General features: G+C 37.7%; 1 protein-coding gene across 1 annotated transcript in view; it reads left to right on the plus strand.

The window, feature by feature from the left end:
- Positions 1-2,061: 2,061 nt before the first annotated feature.
- The window catches only part of MOXD1 (monooxygenase DBH like 1), a 93,696-nt gene continuing 70,399 nt past the window's right edge, over positions 2,062-25,358 (plus strand). The window contains exons 1-2 of the mRNA XM_016193559.2: positions 2,062-2,583; positions 21,152-21,298. Coding sequence (XP_016049045.1) covers positions 2,314-2,583; positions 21,152-21,298 — 417 coding nt within the window. The 5' untranslated portion in view covers positions 2,062-2,313. The remainder of the gene's footprint in view (positions 2,584-21,151; positions 21,299-25,358) is intronic.

The following is a 25,358-nucleotide window of genomic DNA, read 5'->3' on the forward strand; positions in this document are numbered from 1 at the left end:
TAAGCTTCTTGGACTGGTGAGGTGCTATGACAGATGAGGTTGCCATGGTCCTGTGTCCTGTTTCATTATTTTACAATATTCCTCTCATGGTGAGGTAAGGCTGATGGCAGCTGAATGCTACATGTTTTACCGACATGAAAGGTTAGGATGCTCTCTTTTGTGTCTTCCTCATTATTGTACTGTTTAAAAGTTGGGTATTGGTTATATGTTTGGAGAAGTAAATTCTCAGTAACTTACTGGTCAGTGTTTCTACTTTCTATACCGAGCCTAGCAATATAACTGAAGTGTTGGATGGAGGATCATAAAATACTAAAACAAACAACAACAAAACCAGAGGGTGGGAAAGGCAAATATGGCAAAGCAAGGAATCTGGAAAGGCACAGTGATGTGGAACATCAGGGCTCTCTCAAGTATTCTAGAAGTGGTTTTCTTGTATTAGAAATAATACAAGAAAACAATACAAGAGTACAATAGGGATGTGAAATGAGTGATGGAAAGTCTAGAAAGTAAGCAGGAACCAGGAAGCAGGACAAAAGGCTTTGACCATTCCATAGTAAATGAACTCCTTGAAATCCCTGCTCAGTCTGATACAAATAGCTCACATCCTGACAAGACCCACTGCATGTGGCCTCCATATTGATATCTTACTCCTCTATCTCTATATTGCCCTTCTCTTTCTTATGAGAGCAGAAGCAATAGCCACATTCTTGGTGATCACAGAAACTCAGTTCTAAGGTTCTATCTCTTGGCTGCTGAAGTTGATGCTGCTGCCTCTCTGAAGTCTGTCTGTCCGGTGTGTCATATTCTCCATGCCTCAGCTCTTTGAAGACTTTACAGACTCTGTTATTCCTTGTTTTGTCCCAAGGTTTAAACATCAGTTTTCTTTGATGCTGTTTTGTTGTCATTGGCTAAACCTATAAAACTCCTTCTCCCTGTTCATTGGAATGAGTCCTTTTCTCTGTAACTCTTTGAATTCCCTGGTGAGCAGATCCGCATGAAAGTTGTCTTCCAGTTGTGGTCAACTATGTTTGAATTTGGGGGATAATATAATCTAGATAAGTTCTGATAACTTTGGAGAAATGATGGAGAAAGAGTGGGAAGAAAAAATAAACAACAAAAGGCTGAAATGAGTTGTAAAGAAAGAATGGCCTAGCATTCCCTCAAATACAAAATAAATTGTACATAATTGTAATGTTTATCTTACCTATTTTCTCACTTGATATTCTCTTATTTGCATCCCTATTGTATTGTACATAAATCTTTCTAAGTTGCCTTAGAACTGTTTATTCAAACGTGACAGAATATAAGTAAACGAATAAAACAACATGGGAATGTACAGTTGCTACAGTGAGTAATCAGCATTCTGAAAAAAAAAAGTGATGTGGTGAAAGGTAAAGGCAATATATAAATATATATGCATATATATGTATGTATATGTAAACATGACTATGATCAGAAATTATAACAGCAGGAAAAGGGAATGTCAAATCAAATTCTAGTTTCCAAGTGAAGCATCCACTCTGACTCACTCATTTGATGACAAAGTTTTCTAGAAGAACTTATCCTCTCAAAACCAAAACAATCCAAACAAAACCCAGGCAGTAAGGAAACATCAGGCCCCAGATTCTGGCAGGCTGGAACAGATTTCCCCAGCCTTTTTTCCACTTTCTCCCCCTGAGGGAACAGAGTGAGAGAAATGCACTGGTGGGGGTAAACTGTGATCCTCCAGGTCCCACCTTGGGAGTAGGGACATCTCTGGGTACAGTTGTTTTGGAAAACCAACAGCATGGGACAAAGTAATGTTCAACAGTTTATCCCGGATGGGGCTTTCTCTCATGTTCCCTCCATGTACTTGGGATTATTTCTTTATGGCACTCTGCACTCCTTGGCTAGACTACATAACGTTTCTCCTCCATTTCTGATTTTCTGCCCTCTGCCCTTTGCACTTTCGCAGCAAGTATCCACCTCTTGCATCTAGCCTCTTCACCTCTGCTGCTGTCTAGGCCAGAATTTCCTTTCCTGGCTTCTGCCACTTCCCCCTCCCTCTTCCCAGACATGCCCCACCTCACTCTCCACGGAACCAAGACTTCTCAAGACTAAGTTGGGAAGTGTGCGACAGCAGGTGGATCTGCTGGATGAGTGGGAGCGGGCGAGAGTCCCCCCAGTCCGACGGGCTGGGAGCGAGAGGGTCCTGCCCCTCCCTGCGGCCGAGGGGGCGGTCCCAAAGCTGCCGCCCGCAGCGCCTCGCGATCCTCCTCCCGGCTCCTCTAGTCCAGCAGGAGCCCGGGTGCCGGTGGCTGGAGGCACCGGAGGATGTGCGGCTGGTCGCTGCTCCTTCTCCTAGGGGGCTTGCTCCCCGGAGCTGCGACAGCTGCGGGTTCGGGACAGACCTACCCTCATCGCACCCTCCTGGACTCGGAGGGCAAATACTGGTTGAATTGGGGCCAGCGCGGCGGGCGGCTCGCCTTCCGCCTCGAGGTGCGCACCGCCGGCTACGTGGGCTTCGGCTTCTCGCCCACCGGCGCCATGGACTCAGCAGACATCGTGGTGGGCGGCGTGGCCCGCGGCCGGCCCTATCTCCAGGTAGGCGCGCGCTCTCTCGCAGCATGTCCCCAAAGCCTGACCCTGACCTCCTGGGTCCCTCTAAGTAGAGCTGCACCCCGTGGCTCTCCAGTCACCTTTCTAGACTTGCAGCCCTTCAAAGTCACCTCCTGCATCCTGGAGTTTCAAGAGGTTCCCAACTGGGTTACCTGTCGTCCCTCCACCCCCCTCCCCCTTTAAGACTCATGAGTTTTCTCCCCAGGAAGCTAAGCATCAGGACAGTTTCCACTTCTAAAAACTTTTAAGGCTTGGCACCCAGCTTAATGGAGCCCACCATTCTCCAGCCTGGTCACACTGGCCATGCACCCTTTCCTCTCATCCTTCTACAAAATAAATAAATAAATAAATAAATAAATAAATAAATAAAGGAGGAGGACTACGCCTTCAAAAACCTAATAGTTCTCAAGGTTGGAGGGACAAAAAAGACTTTAGCACTGGCTGTTTCAGGTAGCAAATTTCAGAATTTAACCAAATCCTAGCTAATTGTGACACCCCCCCCCACACACACACACATTCAGCTACCTCATGGAGGTGAATGAAAAAAATTCCAGAAATCCAATTAGGAAGCCACATTCAGAAATATGGAAAAACTAGAGTAACCAGGCAAAACATTTCACTGACTTTAATAATTTAGTTATTTTGACAGTTGCTGTTTTGAAGCATCTGCAGTAGAGAGGTTGCTTGCTTATAGATGTCTTTATGAATAAGAGTAAATAATTGTGAGATGACCAGGAGGATTAGGTGGTTAGTGTTTCTGAACATCTTTCATTTATCTGATCTTGACCTACATTTGGACATTTTCTCATTAGACATAATGCCATCATAGAGAGTACATACTCTTTGTAACTTATCAAAGTTCATCCAATGAAAGTTCGTCCAGGTGAAAATTTCTGGTGGTTTCTGCCTTGTGTTGAAGATCAGATGATACTGACATATATATTTGCATTTCAGAGTTTATTTCCCAGTAGTTTTATTCCTAGTTTCTAAATTCAGTTTCCACAGCGCTCTGAGATGTTATAAAGTTGAGTCCTATTTTTGGTGCCAACTGACAAGAAATAAATTAACAGCAATAAAACTTTTAGGGCTACTTTATTACCAACCTTTTAATAAATTGACAATTTTCTCCTCAAATAAATACAGTACTAAAATTAAGTTTTATGAAGATTATGCTCTATTGAAATAATCGTTTACATTTATTTTCCTGTTGCAACATCTTAGATATTAAAATTGTAAGCTGAAGCTCTGACCCCAAGCACAGGCTTTATGAGCTGAAAATCTTAATTCTCTTGTGACATGGAATAGACAGTAACTTATGTAAGTATTTATTTGAGCCATTACATTTTGCTTATTGTTAGTTTTAGGGTAAGGAGGGTAATATACCCAGTAACGGTCCTTTACTGTTTTATTGCATGAGGCATGGGAAATCTTACTATGATTTTATCACAAAACAGGGCATACATATGAAATTATTCAATAATGTTTTTCTCAAAAGAGTAATATTTCCAGAAACCCCACTCCATTTTTTATATCAAATGAAAACCAAGAGTGAAATGCTGTTTTCACATGTTATAGTGGGCTTACCACAACAACCTTTATTAAATTATAGTGCTTTTTTTTTTTTTACATAGCTGTATTTCTTCATAAAGACTGCATGAGAATTAAGTGCTCTTTAGTTTGAGTTTTGAATCAGGAAACTTTTCTTAAATGATTAGTGAGTACATACCAATAGGAGAAAAAATATAAAATAGTATTTCTCTCAAAATGCTTATTTAGAAAAAATAGAATTATCTCCATTTTTGTTTCTAAGGGAATTAAATCCATAATTTTCACATATAATGGAAACCATTTTCTTAGTTTGCAGATATAACATTACCTTATGTAGCTGATTAATTTTAGGACATGTAAAGTAGAATGAAGTTGTGGTAAACAATCAAGTCAGAAAATAGTTTATTAAAAGTTCCTTTAATAAAATAAAAAGGATACCAAAGACTGAAAAAGAAATGTTTCGTTTATAGCTGGGCCATCAAGGCTGGATGGGTGACTCATTTTTGCAACATTTGAAAGTGAATCTTCTCTGTAGGTATTATTTATCTGAAACTTTTCATATGCAGTGTGTCCAAGCAGCTATACCATATGCATCATAAGGCTTTTTATTCATAGTGTTTGTGAGTCTGTTAATAAACTTTGAACTTTCTGTATGTTTACTTTCAGTGAGAACAAACTATGTGAAAGAATAAAAAAACAAAAGTTACTGACTTCTGTGGCATCAAAGAATTTGCAGTAGCTACGGATAGTTGCAGAATGTATTAGACTGCTTAAATATTATATCCTAAGTTGACATTCAAGACGCCTATCCTCATTATTAACTTTTCTTTCCAACAAAGTATTAATTGTTGGATTGCTATATAAGAATAAAATCCAATTAACCATGCAGAAAATTGTTATCTAAATAAATGCCTACATATGCCTATATAGAGGACAGGCAGCTGAAGCTAATAACCCAAATTTTGAAAATCTACGAAAAATGAGTTTTTTTTTTTTTTCAGGCCAGGTTTATTCTGTGCCAAGAAATGAACTTACTGTCAGGGAATCTAGTCCATTGTTTTGTTTGCAGGTTTGACATAATAACATGTATTCTGTTCAAGTGAAACAGGCAGGATGTAGTGAAAATAGAATAGAAGAGAGTGCAGAAGCAGGTTTTCTTTAAAAAAAAATTTTTTTAATTATTTATTGGATAGAGACAGCCAGAAATTGAAAGGGAGTGGAGAGACAGAGAGAGAAAGAGACAGAGAGACACCCACATCCCTGCTTCACTACACATGAAGCTTCCCCCCTGCAGGTGTGGATAGGGGGCTCACACCTGGGTCCTTGTACACTGTAACATGTGTGCTCAACCAGCCCTCTAAAAGCATTTTTTATGAGCCAGTTACTGTCTGGTAGGAAGGAACATTAAATAATGTCACATCCATTGTTTTGTGGAGGAAATAGCGAAATTTAGACTTGTGTGTATCTGTTAAAAAATGCCTACTAAGTACTGGCTGTAACTCAAGTTTGTACAAAGTACTATGTTAATACAATAAACACAATATTACTTGAAATATATCCTATGAATATCACTTTCTAGGACTGACCATGAGGAAAAATTGAAACTAATAACCTAAATTGTGACAATCTATGAAAATTGAGGTTACCCCCACCCCCTCTTTTTTTTCAGGCCAGGTTCATTCTGTGCCAAGAAATGGACTTACTGTCAGGAAACCTAGTCCACTGTTTTGGTTGCGGGTTTGACATAATAAAATGTAGTCTACTCAAAAGTATTTTGAGCGTATCTTAGTTGGGCCAGGTTGTTTTTGTTGTATTGCATGTCAGTTTTAAGATTAGTCATCTAAAATTTCACTACTCACTTACCTGAGTAGATAGAAGTTGACCTGTTGTCTATTGACCGGAGGTACAACAGGTACTGTGACAAGAATGTGACTTCTCAAAGTAGCTGCTTGACTTCTTCAGGCAGAGTGTGTAGGATCCACGTGTGCTTCTTCCAGAGAAGCTAGTTGGAAATCATCTCACCGGTCATAACAACCTTTGAGTCACTTTGAAGTCACTGTAGTGACTGAATACAAGAGGAAACCATAGACCATATTACTTAGTAAGGATGTCACGTGGAAATGGAATATTTAGTGTGAAAATCTTTGGAAAATACATTTGACCGGATTAACCTTCACTGACTTGCTACAATCTCTTTTCTACTTTTGAGTATCCATTTCTCTGAACTTCAGAGACTGTGAGGCAATATTTACTCATTCACCTTTCCTCTCTCTTTCTCTCCTGCCCCCAACCCATAATACAAACTAACACACACAAACACACATACACACTTATATAGTTGACAGTTTCTCCACTATCCTCTTATTCCTTCTCTCCTGTAAGCCTCTCCCTTAGGAAAAGAATTTCACAAGCCATATTCAGTAGTTGCCAATCATTAATTCAGTGTTACAGGGGTAAAGCCAATAAAACTACCTCTAGAGGACAGTGCGACATATATGCATTTAGATGTGTATGTTGTGTGGTGATGGTGATGGATCATATTTTGAATTTCATTGCCTCAAGATAGACTGAGTCCTTTTTAAAACTTCACCTGGACAGGCATCAAGAAAATTTACCCTACTACCCCACGTTGTATACCTCTGACTTTGATTCAAGATATTTTCACAACTGCAGTATAACCAGATATGATCAAGATCAGAAGGAAATGGGGTTGTAAAGTGTAATAATCTGAGGGATGAATTGATTGGGAGCGTTTTATACCTGGTGAAATGCTATCCTGGGATGTAGCCTAGGCATGTGTTTCTACACACTTTCACTTTTGGGTGTGTGTTGGGGGCTGAAGGAGATTTAGGGTGAGAGGCTGTCTTTTGCCTGTTTTTTTTTAAACCTCACTGTTTCATCTCAATGAATTAACTTAATTCTTATTTTTCCTGATGGATTCATGTCCTTTCCTTGTACTTTGCCCCCTTTTGACTCAGAATGATCCCACCCCAAAGGAGCCACTTAGCAACTGTTGAGTCCCAGTTTGAGGCAAGTAATCGGGTTGGATGAATGCCTAGTTTGTAAGAGTGAGAGAAGAGAGCAGCATTGTCAGATGTGCCTGTTGAATTTGCACAAAAATTGATTCACTTTTCCTCTGGGGGCATAAATCGCCAGTGAATGGAGGTTGAAACATATGTCATCATTTCTTAAATCCTTGCTTGTTGGCTGTCTCTAAAACTAAAGCCTTTCTGTGATGAGAAGTAAGTCAGGGTAATTGCTGCTAGGCTGCTCACGGAGGAAGTGCTTGTAACTGATTTAAAATCGGAGGAAACAGTGTGCACTCTGTGGTTAATGATGTGCTTCTTTTAAGTGCACCCTAGCCCAGTGGCAACAAAGAAATGTTTGGAAAACAAACTGAAAAGCTGTAAGGGGAAGATGAAGATAGCATGTAACCCTGACACAACTCATCTTGGACTCTGTTAAGAGATATTTATAAATCTTTGGATTATGTTTCCAGATGGGGAAGGAAAGGACCTCTCCAAGTGTCATGCTTTATGCATTAGTAATAAGGACATGTGTGCCTCAGTGCAATGTGTGAACACACAGTGGTACTCTTCAACTGCGTGGCTCTCTCTGGCAGGGAGGGTGATTTCATAATGCCAGACAGAGGAAATGAATAGACCTAAAAATCCAGGCAACAATGCACCTGATTTGACAGAGTTCAAGACTTGAGGCAATCAACAACACAGTTCTGGATCCTTGGAAGGAGATACAGGAGTTCACTTCAAAGTGAATAAGGTTTTACTGCTTCATTGTTTGTAACGGAGCCCCATTAAAATATAATTGTTGACAAAAGGAGTTAAGTTCATATATTATCATGTTTTTGGAAATTTTGATCCATATATTAAAAACAAACTTGTACATATGGATGTGACACAATGCTGTCTATAGTAACTTTCAAAAAGTGACTAGAAATTTTATTTTTTAAATCTTTTAATTACTTTTGGATAGAGAAAGAAATTGAGAGGGGAGGGGGGGAGGTAGAGAGGGAAATAGACAGAGAAACACATGCAACACTGCTTCACCAATTTTGAAGCTTTTCCCCTGCAGGTGAGAACCAGGGGCTTGAACTTGGGTCCTCACTCACTGTAATGTGTGCGCGTAACCAAGTGCACCACCACCTGGCCCTCACTCAGTAATTTTAAACAGAAGATATTTCTTCAAGATGCTTCTGACCCATCTATGTCTTTTTACCTTGTTAAATTCTCAAGTAGAAAACAAATTTCTCATGAGGACACCAGATATGATATAAGCAAGAAATGCTGCGAACATAATTTCAAAGGGATAAATTCTGTTAACTGTGAAATTAGAATTATACACGTGGGCTCTGTGTAAATAATATATACACCAAATTTAATTTACTATTGAGGCCTTTCATATTCATCTGATGTAGTCAAAAACTGTAGGGGCCAGCCAGGCAGTGGGACACCCAGTTGAATGTACATGTTATGGTCAAAGCCCTGTGTTCAAACCCCTGGTCCCCATCTGCAAGGATGAAGTTTTACTAGTGGTGAAGCAGTACTACTGGCATCTCTCTCTGTCTCCCTTTCCTCTCCCAATTACTCTCTGTTCTATCAAATAAGAATAAATAAATAAAAATCTTATAAAAACTGAGAAATTTTTTAAACAATTTTTTCTTTATAAGTTAAATGCTGGATTTTGTGTATTTACTTGCTCTCCTCCTCCTCCTCCTCCCCCACCTCCTCCTCCCCCACCTCCTCCCCTCCCCCTCCCCCTCCTCCTCCTCCCTTGGTGCCTGCACTATGAATCCACTGCTCCTGGAGGCCTTTCTCCCCATTTTCATTGCCCTTGTTGTTGTTTTTATTGTTACTGTTGTTGGGGAGGACAGAGAGAGAGAAAGATAGACACCTGCAGACCTGCTTCACCACCCATGAAGAAAAGCCCCTGCAGGTGGAGAGCTGGGGGCTCGAACTGGGATACTTACGCTGGTTTTTGCGCTTTGTGCCATGTGCACTTAACTACCTGGGCTCCCTTACTTGCTGTTCTTAAGAACTCAGTGTTCAGTTGTTTCCTCTAATTTTGTTTATCTTTTAACTCCCAATTTTACAGCTAGAATTTTAATCTTAGTACTTACTAAATGACTTATTGAGGTCCATATAGATCAGCCTCCTACATTTATATCTTCTAAGTCTCAAATTGTTTTTTTTTTCTTTCTTCTCTTGCGATCAGTTGGTCACTTATTAAAAAAATGTTTTCTCCCTACATACAAGTGGCACCTTCATGAGTGGTAAAGCAGTGCTGCAGGTGTTTCTTTTCTCTCTCCCTATCTATCTTCCTCTTCCTTCTTAATTTCTCTTTGTCATATCAAATAAAAGAAGGAGAAAAAGAGAAAAAATGGTCACTGGGAGCAATGGATTCATCATGTAGGCACAGAGCCCCAGGGATTACCCTGGTATCAATTAAAAAAAAAATCTCATTTTCTTTGTCAATAGTGAAAGAACTTTTATGATAAAATATATTTTTAAAAAGTGAGATAAAATGAAGTCATAGTGTTTTTCTCTCATTACTTGTGTCTATTACATGTTTGCTTACTACATAAATATAATAAACATACATTTCTGTCCTATGATTTTTCTATTCAATAGATTCTTACTATATAGCACATAGAATGATAAGTCCTTAAGATGTGCTATTTCATATGATTTTCATAATAACTATATAGGTCATTTCTTTTATTTTTATTTTTTAATTATTAGATAGAGACAGTAAGAAATTGAGAAGGGAAGGGGAGATAGAGAGAGATACAGAAAGATACCTGCAACCTTGCTTTACCACTCGTGAAGCTTTCCCCCTGTAGGTGGGGACCAGGGATTTGAACCTAGGTCTTTGTACACTGTAATGTGTGTGCTTTACCAGTTGCGCCACTCTGGCCCCCTAGGTTATGTACTTTTATATAGTCATTATTTCTTTTCTCTTATTTTGTGGAGATATACATACGAGGCTTCAGGACACACAACACAAACTATTTGTAACGGCCATATTATTATTTCAGTAAAATACTCACCTATAGGTAGAGAATGCTAGAATGACGATTCATTCCTTCAATCAGTTATTTACTCACTGTTTCTTCAGCAGTTCTAGATGCTGAGGACATAGCACTGAGTGAGATGAAATCAGTGGTATCATGGAACTCACCTTTTTTATTTTTTCAATTAGATTGAGTTAATTAATTAAGGTGACATTCACTTATAAGACTAAGGATTATTGAAATTACAATATTTTGTGGGGGTGAAAAATAAACAGGGCGAACATCGGACATGATAAGTAATTAGAGAAATTAAATTAACACTACACTGAGATAATATCTCACACCTGTGAGAATGTCCTACATTAACAAAATACTAATGACAGGTGTTGGCAAGTTTGTGGGGGAAAAGGGAACTCTGCTTCATTTATGGTGGAAATGCAAACTGGTACAGCCTCTTTGGAAGACTGTATGGAGAATCCTTAAATAACAATGATAGCACTTTCTGGTCCAACAATATCACTCTTAGCCATTTATCCAAAGCATACTCAAACACTGATTCTAAGGGACATATGCACCCCTATGTTCAGAGCTACATTATTTACAATAGTCAAAGAATGGAAGCAGCCTAAATGCTCATAACAGATGATTAGCTAAAGAAATTATGGAATATTTATTCCATGGAATACTTCTCTACAATATAAAAAGATGATAATGTGCCCCTTGGGACAAAATGGATGGAACTAGAGGTGGCTATACTTAGCAAAATAAGTAAAGAGATGAAAGACAACTAACTACTGCATGTTTTCACTCATATGTGGAATCTAGAGATCTGATTTACATGATCTTGCAAAAAAAAAAAAAACACACAAAACCAGAAGCAAGCAAACTGTTTCTAAGACTTTATGGTGGTTGTCTTTGGGAGGTGGGAGGGTGAGGGCACAGAATTTTGGTAGTAGGCGTGGTATGGAACTATACACTAATCTTATAATCTTATAACACACTATTAACCAAAAATTAGAAAATGGAAAGCAAATAAATGTATCACATACACACACACACACAAAAATGACAAAGAAAATTAAAGTATGGTAATGTGCTGAGGGACAACAGTGTTACTATTTCAAATTAGGATGTTTATAATTAAAACATGAAGGAGAACAAGTATTCCAATTTTTAAAGGTTATTTTTTGAAATTAACCATAGTATTAACAATTAAAATATTATGTATGATGAAGATTACCTGGCATGGGCATCAAAGAACTTGGTAGACCTTGAATGTAGGAAACTGCCTATCTGGAGGAAATATAATTAATGTTTTTTCAAATGTGTCTGAACCACATGAGCAATCTTCTGTATTTCTACGGCTTTGATTACACAGATATTCAGTAAGCTCAACTAAAGTCTTTCAAGCTTTGATCTAAAGACTTGGTGATTTTATAGAACTTTCTTAACTAAGTGAATTTTTTTCTCTTATACTCTATGTCCTTTCTCAATAATTAACATTTAGTGATATTAGAGACCTAAATGACTTTCAGGAGCTAGCTCAACTAAATCACACGTGTCTAAGAGAAATTTCTATAGTTCAGGTTTTAATTTTAAAAAGTTGGAATCTCAGGTTTTTAGATAAAACTAGATTGTTGGCTGTACTCTCTACATACGAAGTTCATACACAGAAACCCACTTATCCAAGGAAATTAATGGCTGATGAATCTATGTAGAAGCTGGACCTCCTGATACTTTGAACATCAGATCCCTTCGGATAGGACAAAGATGGGTTCTTGCTATGGCAGAATGTAGTGATCAGGAAGAGACAATTGAGAACTGAAAACTAGAAATACTCTTTCTACGTCAGAATTTCTCAGAATTTTCTATGAACTCTAATCAGTTACAGTAATAGGGGAGAGGATCTTCTAAATAATAAGTAGACAACTGCCTCCCTCTACTAGTTAAAACCCTCTCTATGGGTTGGATGTGAGCCTTACTGGATTTCAGAATTGCTCAGATGATTATAATACACAGGTGAGTTTGGAAGCTACTGAAATCATGTGGTTCTTTGATAGGTATCAGGTAACTGTGGACAACCTATGGAAGCTTGGTAGATTTTAGACAAAGGGCACGGTCATGCAAAGCAATTAAGAATGATCACTTGAAGCACAGATCAGCATACACTTAGATATTTAAGATTATTCTGCATAGTAGAAAAATAAAATTTTCCAGAATGCAAATACCTTTGGGGGAAGTTTAAGGAATTTATTGATAATTGTAAATATTTTCTCAAGTTTACACACTGAAAACAGAGGAGTAAATGGACTGGGTTTTTTTTGTATTATTTATTTATTATTTTGATAGAGACAGGAAAATTGAGAGAGGAGAAGGAGGTAGAGAGGGAAAAAGACAGAGAGTCACCTGCAGCCTTACTGCCCTCTTGTAAAGCTTTACCCCTCCAGGTGGGGCCTAAGGGCTTGAACCTGGGTCCTTGAGCACTGCAATGTAAGCACTTAACCAGGTATGCCATGACCTGACCCCCATAACTGAACTACTAATAGAGATATTTCAAAATACACTGAGCCAGAAGTCTCTGTCCTTTTAATAGCCTTCTCCTATTCTTATATGCCATGTATAATTTTTACAAGCTGTTGTCTTTCTAAGCAATACACTTTCTCACAGAAAGTCTAAAATTTAAAAGTTATAATTATAGAGCATCAAGGGAATCTTAATAAGTTTCCCAGATCATTCTCAGTTGTATTTATTTATGCCAAGAAAAATTTTTTCTTTGAAATATTTTCCTAGAATTAACAGCAACAAATGGTCTTCCTTTGTAATTAGAAATATTCTGACACATTTTTCCAGTTATGTAAATATGTATCTTTTCTCTTCTCCATTTACCAATATTATTAATATGCAGTAAAAGGCCCAAGGCTATAGGTACAGAGGGAGAATTAGGAGAGTAACAGTAGTGATGGATAATTAGTGTTTTATTGGGGTGTGGATGGGACGTTTACAACTTGATGACTGTTTCAGTGCTATTACAATTTCCCAAAATACCAGGAACAATTACATTGTTGGCAAGTCCTTAGGTAATACCTGCTGAATAACTGCTAAGCAATTAAAACAGGAACTCTTAAACCCAGTAGGAATCTCAGCACTGATTGCTATTTATTTGTTGTGTGGCCCTTGGCAAATTCCTTAACCTGACATTTTCCTTAATGAAGAAGGGAATCATTATATCTAATACGTGAGAATTAAATAAAAATAGGAATGTAAAATCTGTAGCAGAGTATGTGGCACATTGAAAACACAGGTAGTCTTCACTTAGTGACATAGTTTCTTCGTTCCTGAAACCCAGTTGATAAACAAATTTGTTATAAAGAGCTGCCCATTACTGGTGGATGTTTCAGGCTGGTAGTCGGTCTGTTAACTATCCTTAGTTGATTTAATGTCGCATTGTATCATTTATAACATTTAAAGTGTATTTCATTTATTTGTATACTGTATGTTGTACTTAATTGTACTATAGAGAGCATACTAAATTGCAACTACATAGACTAGCTAATGCGAGAGCTTGGTGCCGGCACTACAAATCCACTGCTCCCACCAGCAGCCATGTTTTCCTTTTTTTTTTTTTCCTTTTCCTTTTCCTTTTTAGATAGAACAGTGAGAAACTGAGAGAGGACAAAGAGACAGAGTTAAAGAAAGACACGTGCGGGACTTCTTCACCACTCATGAAGCGGATCTTCTGCAGGTACAGAGCAGGGACTCGAACCCAATTCCTTGCTCTTGGTAATATATGCGCTTAACCAGGTGCGCCTCAGCCAGCCCCACCAGTGAAGTAAGTCTTCTGACCACCTTTTTTTTTTTTTTTTTGCCTCCAGAGTTATTGCTGGGACTTGGTGGTGCCTGCACTACTAATCCACTGCTCCTGGAGGCTATTTTTTCCCTTTTGTTGCCCTTGTTTATCATTGTTGTTATTGATGTCGTTGTTGGATAGGACAGACAGAAATGGAGAGAGAAGGGGAAAACAGAGAGGGGGAGAGAAATATAGACACCTGAAGACCTGCTTCACCTTCCGTGAAGTGACCACTCTGTAGGTGGTGAGTCGGGGGCTCAAACCAGGATCCTTGAGCCGGTCCTTGTGCTTAGTGCCAAGTGCGCTTAACCCGCTGCGCTACTGCCGGGCCCCCTGACCACAATTTTACTCGTCTTTCTTTTCAGTCTCTGCACAGTAGCTGTAATAAAACACACATGTATATTTTCATGTCAATCGAACATGTCACTCACTTAGAGCCCAAAGGCATAATTAAGCTTAGCATCAAACTGGAACTGTCTTTATTGACTTGTAAAGTATAATCTAGAATCCATTTACTTCCATTTGCTTGATAAGGTACCTTCTGATAACTGCTTTCTCTTTCTGGAATCAACTCCTTCACAATTTTCATGGCTCTCTCCTAACTACAGCGTATTTCTCAAAATACTATTGTTTTAACAGTGACTTTTTGGATCATTTAACACCAAAGTTTGATAACCCAATTCTATGATTCCTTTTGCTTATTTTTTTCCCTGTAAGAACTTACTACCTGGACATTTTTGTTATATTATTATTAATATATTTTCTCCTCCCCGAAAATAAACAACGTTTTATCAGAGTGGAAAGTTTGTCAGCTAGTGTGCAGTCTTGTACATTCGGTCCTACAATAAAGGTTGAAGAATAGTAGTCATTCTGCAAAATATGTGTGCGAAGAAGAGAGGAAAGAAAGAAAAGGGAAGAGAGAGAGGGAGAGGGATGGGGGGGTAGGGGAGGGTAGGGTGAAGGTAGGGGGAGGGTAGGGGGAGGGGAAGGGGAGGAAGGGTAGGGGGAGGGTAGGGGGAGGAGGGGAGGGAGAGGGGAGGAGGAGGAGGGGAGAGGGAGGAGGGGAGGGGGAGAGGAGGGGAGAGGGAGGAGGGTAGGGGAGAGGGAGGAGGGGAGGGGGAGGGTAGGGGAGAGGGAGGAGGGGAGGGGGAGGGGAGGGGAGAGAGAGGGAGAGGGAGGGAGAGGGAGGGGGAGAGGAAGGGAAGAAGCTCAAAAAAGGAAGGAAAGGAATTTTCTCAAAATGTGATTCATACATAAACTGATTATGGGCACCCAAAGAGAAACCTTCTATTTTTTTTTTTTTTAATAATCTGTTAGGCAAATAAAAGTAAAATAGCATGTTCTTTTAATTTGAACTTGTTTAATGTTGGAGGCAGATGGTAAATGTAAAAAAACAATTAAAATTTACCCTCTGATAATTCTTTAACTCTAGCTAGGTAATTAATTATTCTTCAGTCAAATGCTTTACCACTGAGCTATACCCCCATAATTAATTATTCTGTATGAAACTGTAGTGAGATGATTGACTGTCAGAAAACTCAAGATAGGTATTTTTTGAAGCTGATACTTAGACAAACAAACAAGTCTCTCAGGTGGGTCCTTCATGAGAATAGAACTGCAGAGTTCATTTTTTGGTATTATGGTAGGTATTTAACAGATCCCTTGTTGTATAGAGAGTCTCAGTTTTTTTTTTTTCTGTAGTGGTTCTTAAAAGCCATGCTCCTTCTGTTTTTATATTCTCAAATTTACACAAACCATTGAAAAAATTACTTGTTAAAATCAGCTTACTCAGAAATCTGGATATTATGTTTTTATAGTTGGTTTATATAATTTTATGATTACATTTGGATCCAAGAGTCTCAGTAATGCAAAATATTTATTATTATATTATCACTATTACTAAACACCATAACAGTTATTATAGAAATTGATGTTATATACAGAAATGTTTGAAGTAGCAAGGCTTTTGAGATCGAGGAACAGAAAACTCCACACACACACACCTGTTAAAGAAAATGATGACAGATGGGTACACTTTTTTTTCTTCAAGGTTTTCCTTGCAGCTGTGCTTACTTGTGATTCTTCAAGCTGAAATAGTGTCTATTGAAATCTTTTATTGTACTCATAAGAGTTTTCATTTCATGCTATTTATCACAGTACTTGTTAAAGATCTTTTCTGTTGCAGAAATGTTATTCAAGAGGAGGGAAATAAAGGACTGACAGTGAATGAAAATCAATTGAACATCTGCCTAATCGTGTTTTATAAGAGGTCATAGCAATCTTCTAGAATATCAGAGCTAGCCTTTTCAGTTACATTACTTTGAAAGTGGCAGTCAGTACTCATGTTTGTCATGCTAAATGCCAACTTTTGCTGGTGCTGACTGGCTTTACTGTTGCTACACAGCATTTTGGAGCCTCATTGATAGAACCTCATTTGAAACCTCGGTGATAGAATTCATGTTTTCCATAGTAAGAAATGTTCCAAAGGAAAAAAAAAAATCCTGTAAGAACATGTTTCAGGAATAACATTTTTATGTAACAATTGTAAATTAACTTTATTGCTGTAGCAAAAACTCAACTCATATATTTTTTCAGGATTAACAGGTGATAGTGATTACAAAATTATAATAGGGACATAGTTTCACATTCCTCCTTCCATTAATTTTGTACCCTCACCTTCCACTGATAACTAGTATAGTTCTCCCAAGGTCTTAGAGAAGGGGTTGGTTGCTTCTTTTTTGTTCTCCTCTTCTCCCTTTCCCTCTCCTCCCTTCCCCTTGCCATTGCCTTTGCCCTTTCCCTTCCTTTTCCCCTATCCCCTTCTCTTCCTCCCCTCTCTCTTTCTTCCTTTATCTCTCTTTCCTCCCTTCCTCCCTTCCTCCCTTCCTTCCTTCCTTCCTTCCTTCCTTCCTTCCTTCCTTCCTTCCTTCCTTCCTTCCTTCCTTCCTTCTGCCTTCCTTCCAATTCATGTGTTTCAGTTCTCTGTATTCCTGTACATGAGTGAAAACATCTGGGAATTGCCTTTCACTTCGTAACTTACTTCAGTAAGCTTACTCACCTCTAGTTCTACTGATTTTCTTCCAAGAGACAAAATTTCATCTTTTAAAATTGTTGAATAGTACTCCATTGAGTATATGCCCATCAGCTCCTTTAGCCCATCATTTGTCCATTGGTGTTTAGATTGTTGAAGCTGACCTTAGTGCAGGTATTTGAGTTAGAATGGGATTGAAATGCACATAAAATATTTTATGTAATGTAATTAAAAGCATTTGTAATTGAATATTGTACAGAGAATGACTTCTGCATGTAAGTTTTCATAGTAATATAATTTAAAATTCTGCATCTTTTAAAAAAACTTAAATAGGTTTTATAGTTTCTGTATGTTATTCTTTGACTCCTCCACAAGGAGTCTCTCACTCAATGAAATCCCAGTTTTAATAATACCTAATTGATGGTTATTTTACTTATTTTTTTTGGTTATATTTACAATATGTGTATGGCATAAAACTAAAAATTTTGTAATGGCTCTGACATCAGACCGTCACAGTGATAGTACATTGTGATCAACATTCTAATTTTTTATACAAAGGTAAGACCTTGTATATGTCACAGTACCATGCCTGGGCAACTATCAGTGGTAAACTTTTTCATTCCTTAAACAGAAACAGAGAAGAATAAGGAACAGACACTATAGCAGAGATCCACCATCCATGGAGTGTGCCCAGTGTCATCCCAGGTGATCCCAAGTGGTGTCTGGGCTCAGACCCAGGGTCTAGCATATGGTAAAGCAGATGAGCTATCTTTAGGCCCCAATATTCTCATTTAAAAAAAATCTTAGACTATAAAACAGTATCAGAATATAATTGAGGAATGAATGTAGAGCTACATCTGGCTTCATTTGCTAAATAAATGAGTGGTCCACTTCACCAATGAGATATTTTCTTGAACATAGTACTTGAACTTGCTTTAAAGAGTAATTGTATGAGTGGGGAGACTAATTTACAAGACATGTGTTATCATACGTAGACAGTTTCTTATCTCCCTGTGATAGACCTCTACATACTACTACCCCAGTGACATCATCTTTCACTGGAAAAATTATCCACTCAGGTAAAATGTCTATTATTTAGGGTAGAAAAAGGCAAGATGTGAGCTCTCAAGTATCATAAGTAAAAAGAGAGATGTTTGGGGTGGGGAAATGGTGATGCCCTGTCTTAAGTAAATTTAAAATATTTGTCTTGGGTGGTAGCCAGAGAACGTGTCCAAAGATTTACATGGATTTTGAGCAGCTAGTAAACACCCAGCTGAAGTGAACATGTCTCTAATATTAATCTGGATAACTGAAGTATAATATGATAACATCTGAAGGTGTCTCAAAAGAACTCCTAAACTGGAGAAAGTGAAAAAAAAAGTTGTAATGGAAGTATGGTGGTGGTTAGCAGTTTTCATATTTTAATTTTAATCAAATCCATCCAGGTTTATCCTTAACAACACTATCATTTTTTTTTTTTTTTAGACACTCATGTTTTTCCAGGGGTTGAGAACATTGATGTGTGCAAGTAGCAATCATCTTTACTAAAACTGCTCAGGACAATTGGATTCAAGGTTTTTTTTTTTTTTTTTTTTTTTTTAGTAAATTCTGAGTGCTGTCTCCTATTTTCTCATAGATGATTTGTCTGAAAAGTCAGGAAAAGGCGGATTAGCTAGGAAGAATTGGAGTTGGTGAGTGAAAACAAAGCAAATGGAGAATTGGCAAGCCAGCTGGATATTTTGTGGGACGAATGGTTTTGGAAACATATTTGCAAAACTAGTATAATAATTCTACTCTTTGAACTGATTGTATAATGACTTCTATTATTTTTTTTTGTACAAAGCCAATTGCTTGAATTATATGACAAAATGTGAGTTCCTTGTAAAAGCACAGTTGCTTTTTTCTACTCCTTCATTGTTAATAACAATTTTACTAAAATCTGTATGATGCTTATTGGGAGAGGATCACAGGAGCATACAAATATTTCATTTGAATTGCTTTTTTAATTCTGTTTTTCAGAATGAACTTTTTGACAAGCTTCAACCATGGAAAAAGTAGCAAGTGTTTTCAAAACAATTTGATAGATATTTTTCATAGACATAGAAATAGATACAAATCTATACTTTCCCACCAATAACTGCTACTGTGTATAACAGTGAAGAAGGCCACAGCTGAGGTCAGACTGCTTGACTTGAATATTAGCTTTACTTCTTGCCAGCTATGATCCTGCACAAGATGTGTTCCACTCTCTTTGGGCTGTCATGCCTCAATCTGTGAAGTAGGAAAATTATTTTACCTCATATACTTGAGATCAATATTAAGTCAGCTAGTATATGTAACACATTTAATCTAGGTTTGGTGTGTATGTACTCAATAAGTGGTAACACTTGCCAGAGTAGAAAAAAAAAATGTCAAGACTATGTGGTCAGTGAAGAGATTGAACAATATACAGGCCTGGTAACCTGGATGTCAGGTTTATGCACACTATATAATTACCATAAAAAGTCATTAGTATTAATGGATTGAAGAAATACCACAGTGGCTTATGCAACTGACTTTCATGCCTGAGTTATCAAATGTCTTATGTTCAATCCCTAGAACCACCATAAACCAAGGCTGAGCAGTACTCTGTCAAAAGAAAAAAAAATAGGTAAAAATGCATAAGATCCATGCATTAAAATGTGACATTTATAATTTGTCTTTTTAATATGTATTATATTTTCTCTAGCAAGTATAGCAGTCATTTCTTCAAATGTAATTTTGATGTTATTAAAAGTAATTGTTGTTGTTTCTGCATGTACATTCATTATAACTCAACTCTTGATGAGTTTAAAAAAATAAATATCATTATATACTGACAACCAGTATAATAAAGGCACATTTTATGTTCTGCATAATGATAAAAATTAACACCATGAGTTTTATAGCTCACAGTCTAGTCCACTAGTGGTAAAATGCAAAGGAAAATGTTTTGGGAAAAACAAATAGCTATAGCACAAAAGAGGGAAGAAAACTGGCATTGATTGGGTGTGAATAATGGCAGGTAGTTTTTTTCTCCTATGTACTATTTTATGTATTTATCTTTCATCTATGAAGTGAGTATATATTTTTCCCACTTGACTACAGACAACACTTAAAACTAAAGCTCACAAAGTTTCTTTATTAATTCTCTGGGAGATGTTAGGGGTTTAGGTGAAATAAGATTCTGTTCACTTGATTTCAAATCAAAGCTCATGCCCTTGCCATTACATCTGTCTGCTTCCCAAGAGTGATTTATATACCATTTACCCAAGTTTCTTACCAAAGTCATAGCTGATCCACAAAACCAAAGTCTTTTTAGTTTTTCAGTGTTCTGTAATCCAGCTGGCTTCACTTTTCCTCCAACTTTTTTTTATTGTACTTCATTTTAATATGTCACTAGTACATATACCACAGAAACCTATAACTGCTACAACAAATCTTATAGGATTTAGGGAAGGAGGAGGGGCGTTCTACCCTGTGTAGTACTATAAAATGCTGGTGTTAAATCTGTCCCTGGTGTGGCTAGAACTAGTTATTTCACTCCAGGGCAAGTCATTTCCCAGTGTTGAAGTTCTTTCTTTTGTTTAACAAAGGAAAGTAGTCAGACATCTCAAATATTCATTCATTCCATTGCTTTCATTGCTCTATTGAAGGAGAAAAAGGCCAGGCACTTCTCTGAAATATTCAGTGCTAAGAGTAAAACCTAGAACCCCAGGCATACTGGTCCTATGATCTATAGGTTTAGTAATTTTCCTTAGTCCTCTTATGATAATCTCTGGTACTATCAGTGCTTTTTCGTGAGGGGCTGCAAGTTCAAATATGCACCACTTTCTTAGGGAATAAATTCCCTAGTTGGAATACTACAACTCCTTGGATAATCTCAGCTCTTAAAAAATGACTACATATATATATATATATATATATATATATATATATATATATATATATATATATATATATATATATATATATATATTTGTAATAAATCCAGAATCAACTTTTATGGTCATATAAATTATTGTAATATAAATTCTTTTCAATTATCCTGAGTTTTATTTTTTTATATTATTCACAGGATTATTTTACAAATGCAAGTAGACAGTTGATAAAAGACCCACAGCAAGATTATCACCTAGAATACGCCATGGAAAATAGTACCCACACAATAATTGAATTTACCAGAGAACTACATACTTGTGACACAAATGACAGGAGTATAACGGTAAGGAGTCTGTGAATGAATATATGCATGAATAAGTTAGACATTTACCATTTTGAAACATTTTTCAGAATAAGAGGATGTTTAAATGTTTAAAAATAACCTTTGACTGGGGTTTACAGTTAATGGAATTTATATACATTTCCCATATTTGGGAGTTTCTTTTTGTCCATACCCAGCTTTCTAATCCTATTCTCAACTCTGATGCCATCTTCCAGACAATACTCCTAGTGCACCTGAATGTTAGCAGTTAGACTCAGACAAAAGAATAAAAAGTCATGGACCCCTTGGAATGTGCCTAAAATAGACTTCCTAGATCGTTCTAACATGAAGACCCCAAATCTCATCTGCTATACTTTTACCTTTAGGTTCCTAACTATTAAACAGGTTGTTCTGCATATATCTTAATGCTTTTCAGCCACCAAATTACAGATGCTACCATGACACCAACCTGACTTCCTTGAGAGATGATCTCACCAGTGTGTTCTGGAACCCCCACCTCCCCAAAGCCCTGCCCTACTGGGAAAAGATGGAAACACGCTGGGAGTATGGATTGGTCTGTCAATGCCCATGTCCAGCGAAGAAGCAAATATAGAAGCCAGTCCTCCCACCTTCTGCACCCCATAAAGATCCTTGGTCCATACTCCCAGAGGGATGAAGAACAGGGAAGCTTCCAATGGAGGCGATGGAATATGGGACTTTGGTGGTGAAATTGTACCTCTCTTATACCACAATATTGCCAATCGTTATTAGATCACTAATAAAATTATTTAAAAAAATAATAAGCCTTGACAACAAAGTCACATAGTCTTTGAATATTTTTAAATTTTCTTTAGAGGCCAATGTCTAACATTGTAAATTTCTGTAAAAGTTTTATTTTTTTTGCAAGAATTAAAATTTAAAGAGCCCTTTAGAGTGTGTATGATTTTTTTTAATCTATAAAAGTTTTTTAGCATCTTCTTTATAAAGTTTGAAAAATAGAGATTTAAAGGAAAGTATTTCACATAGAGAACTGCAATACGAACTATTAGGATGCAATTTTTAACATCTGTAACATCTTTGTAAATTTCTAAAATTAAGATGAATAGTAGGCTGATTAAAATTGCCAATTGACATACTGCACACGTTTTCTTGTTAGATATCTTGTCATATAGAAGTGAATATCCTTATGAATATGCAAATTAAGTATTTTCCTGTGGATTACTTACATCAAATTTATTTTGTAGAGATAAATAAAACTATTTTATTTGGCACATCAATGCTTTTAAAAAGTGAATGTAGACATCTAAAGCAGTTTTAACTAACATTAAGCAATAAAGAGTAAAAAGATAAAGAAATAAATACTTTCCAAGGGTATTTTTATATAATATAAAGTATAATTATACTATAATTGGAATAATAATCATAGTCATTTGACTTATTACAAAGGAATGTAACACTGAAGGTAGATAGCTTTTGCTCTATTTTTCAAAGTTCTTATAGCAACGATTTGGAAGAAACACCTTTGTCTATGAGAGAATGGAGCAGTTTCTTTTACTCCAGCAAACTCTTCTCCCTGGCTCATCCCCCTTTGTGTAATCTCTTTTTGCTACTTAAGATCAACAGATGCCAATTTCACTTGATAGTACTGCTCCTACTTTGGGATTGCTTAGGCCCTTGGAAATTCCGAGGATTCATAAGATGTCCATAGAGAGATTCTTGAATCATAAACAAACCCAGATCAGTAATTCCAGCTATAATTGTACCCTCTGAAAATTTGTACATGTGAGTGAGATTTAAAAAAAAACAAACAAAAAAAACCTACTGTGAAAGTAAAATTTCTGACCTGGAAAGGAATTTTTGCTTTTATTTTGTTCCTTGTTATTTCCTAAAATGTTCCATGACATTTAAGCAGGTTTTAATTTTCTCAAATCCCTGCTGATTAACAAGAATATTTGCTTGGTAAACTACTAGTTGATTAGTCTGGAATTTTAACATGACAATAATGTATTTTGTTTTATGCATGAAAGCATAAATACTCTCTAGTTTGGAATGCATAATCTTACATGCTGAATAATATTTTTCTAAAAACAAGATCTATTTGGATACCTTCTGGCTTAGTAAAATTTACATTGTCAGTGTTAAGAGACTATTTTGAGAAATCCAAGTGTCATTCTTCTCTTTTCCTTTTATTTATTTAATTATGATTGACAGGTTTGATGGATAAGAGGGGTATAATTCCACACAGTTGCCACCACCAGAGTTCTTTATCCCATCCCCTCCTTTGGAAGCTTTCTTATTCTTTATCCCTCTGGGAGTATGGAGCAAAGATTTTTATGGAGTTGTTGAAGGTGGCTTCTGCAACTGCTCTCTTCTGGTCAGGGGCGTTGGCAGGTCGATCTACCCCCTTCCTATCCCTATCTTTCCCAAGTAGGGCAGGGCTCTGGAGAGGTGGGGTTCCAGGACACATGGTGAAGTTGTCTGCCCAGGGAAGTAATGTTAGTGTCATGGTAGCATCTGCAACTTGGTGGCTGAAAAGCACTAAGATACAAAGCAGAACAAATTGTTTAATAATCTGGACTCTAAAGGTAAGAATAGAGTAAATGAGATTTGGGTTCTCCATTTTGGAAAAAGCTAGGGCTTCTGTTTTAGGTATATTCCAAGGGGCCCATGACTTTACTCATTTTTGCCTGAGTCTGACAGCTAACATGCAAGTGGGCTAAAGCTATTACCTGGGGAGGTGGTGGCAGAGTTGGAAATTAGACCAGGAAGTTTGATCGGGGAAGAGAGTAGCTTCCAAATATGTGGAAAATATATAATTATCATTGATTGTTTTTCTTAATCTTTTTTTATATTTATTTTCCCTTTTGTTGCCCTTGTTGTTTTCTTAATGTTGTTGTAGTTATTATTGTTGTTATTGATGTCGTCCTTGTTAGATAGGACAGAGAGAAATGGAGAGAGGAGGGGAAGACAGAGAGGGGAAGAGAAAGACACCTGCTTCACTGCCTGTGAAGCGACCCGCCTGAAGGTGGGTAACCAGGGTCTCGAACCGGGATCCTTCTGCCAGTCCTTGCGCTTTGTGCCATGTGCGCTTAACCCGCTGTGCTACCGCCCGACTCCCATAATTACCATTAATTGTAAACCCCATCAATCTGATCTGGGGCCCATATTCAGAGCAGGAGCCTGTGTAATCTCTGTATCCCCATAGCTCGCATTCCATGGCCATAGCTAGGAAAGTTCTAGGCTGCACTCATTTCAGGATCAGTCTTACTCTAGTGGCAGAGTATGTTAACCCAGCTTCTCTTCAGAGAATGGGGCAGTCCCTATCATTGTTGTTACACAATAAAGGCAAGCAAGTCCACAATGCTGTTCCTGATGGAGATGACCAATGCTGGTGGAGAGAGGGATCTGTTAAAGCTCTAGGCGTATTATATCTATGTGGGAATACCAGGGTTCCCTGACTAGGGCCCCAGAAGATGGGGTAGCCTCCTAGTAGCCAAGAGAGCCATCATTAAAGTATGCTGGCCACTTGCCTCTATCCAGCTTTTGTAGTCCTTACTTTATCTGACAAGTTTAGCCTCAGAATGATTGAGGGAAGTGGGTGAGGAGGGTATCTAGGTCTAAGTAGAAATGTTGAGTAAGTACTTTATGTTGTCTTTTTTATGTCTTTCTACTTGCTTGCTGCTCTTATTGAGTCACTGCAAACTATATACTGCTGCACTTATACTTTAAGGTATATATTTTCTCTTAACTCATGTGCACATGTGCCCTATCTCATGGGCCCTGGTCTTTATGGAGGTTCTGTGGCTTTATTAGGAAGAGTGCCACCCAAAATGGTATTACAGAGTCCCATGAGCTAGGAAAGATCTCACCAGAGTAATGGAGCTGAAGGGTTGACATTCCAGGCCTGGCATCTCTAGACGCTGTCCGAAGTGAAACGTCAAGGTGGTACTGGTTGCATTGATTTGGTTGAAATCAGCTGATGCAGTATCAAATGGTATGGATCTAGGGAATCATGAAGGAAAACGAGTCCCACCCTAGAGGTTCCAGTACTGGGAGAAATATGGGTTTTATAGAGAATGGG

This window comes from Erinaceus europaeus, chromosome 4, assembly GCF_950295315.1.
Source record: "Erinaceus europaeus chromosome 4, mEriEur2.1, whole genome shotgun sequence".
In the NCBI taxonomy this organism is placed as follows: domain Eukaryota; kingdom Metazoa; phylum Chordata; class Mammalia; order Eulipotyphla; family Erinaceidae; genus Erinaceus; species Erinaceus europaeus.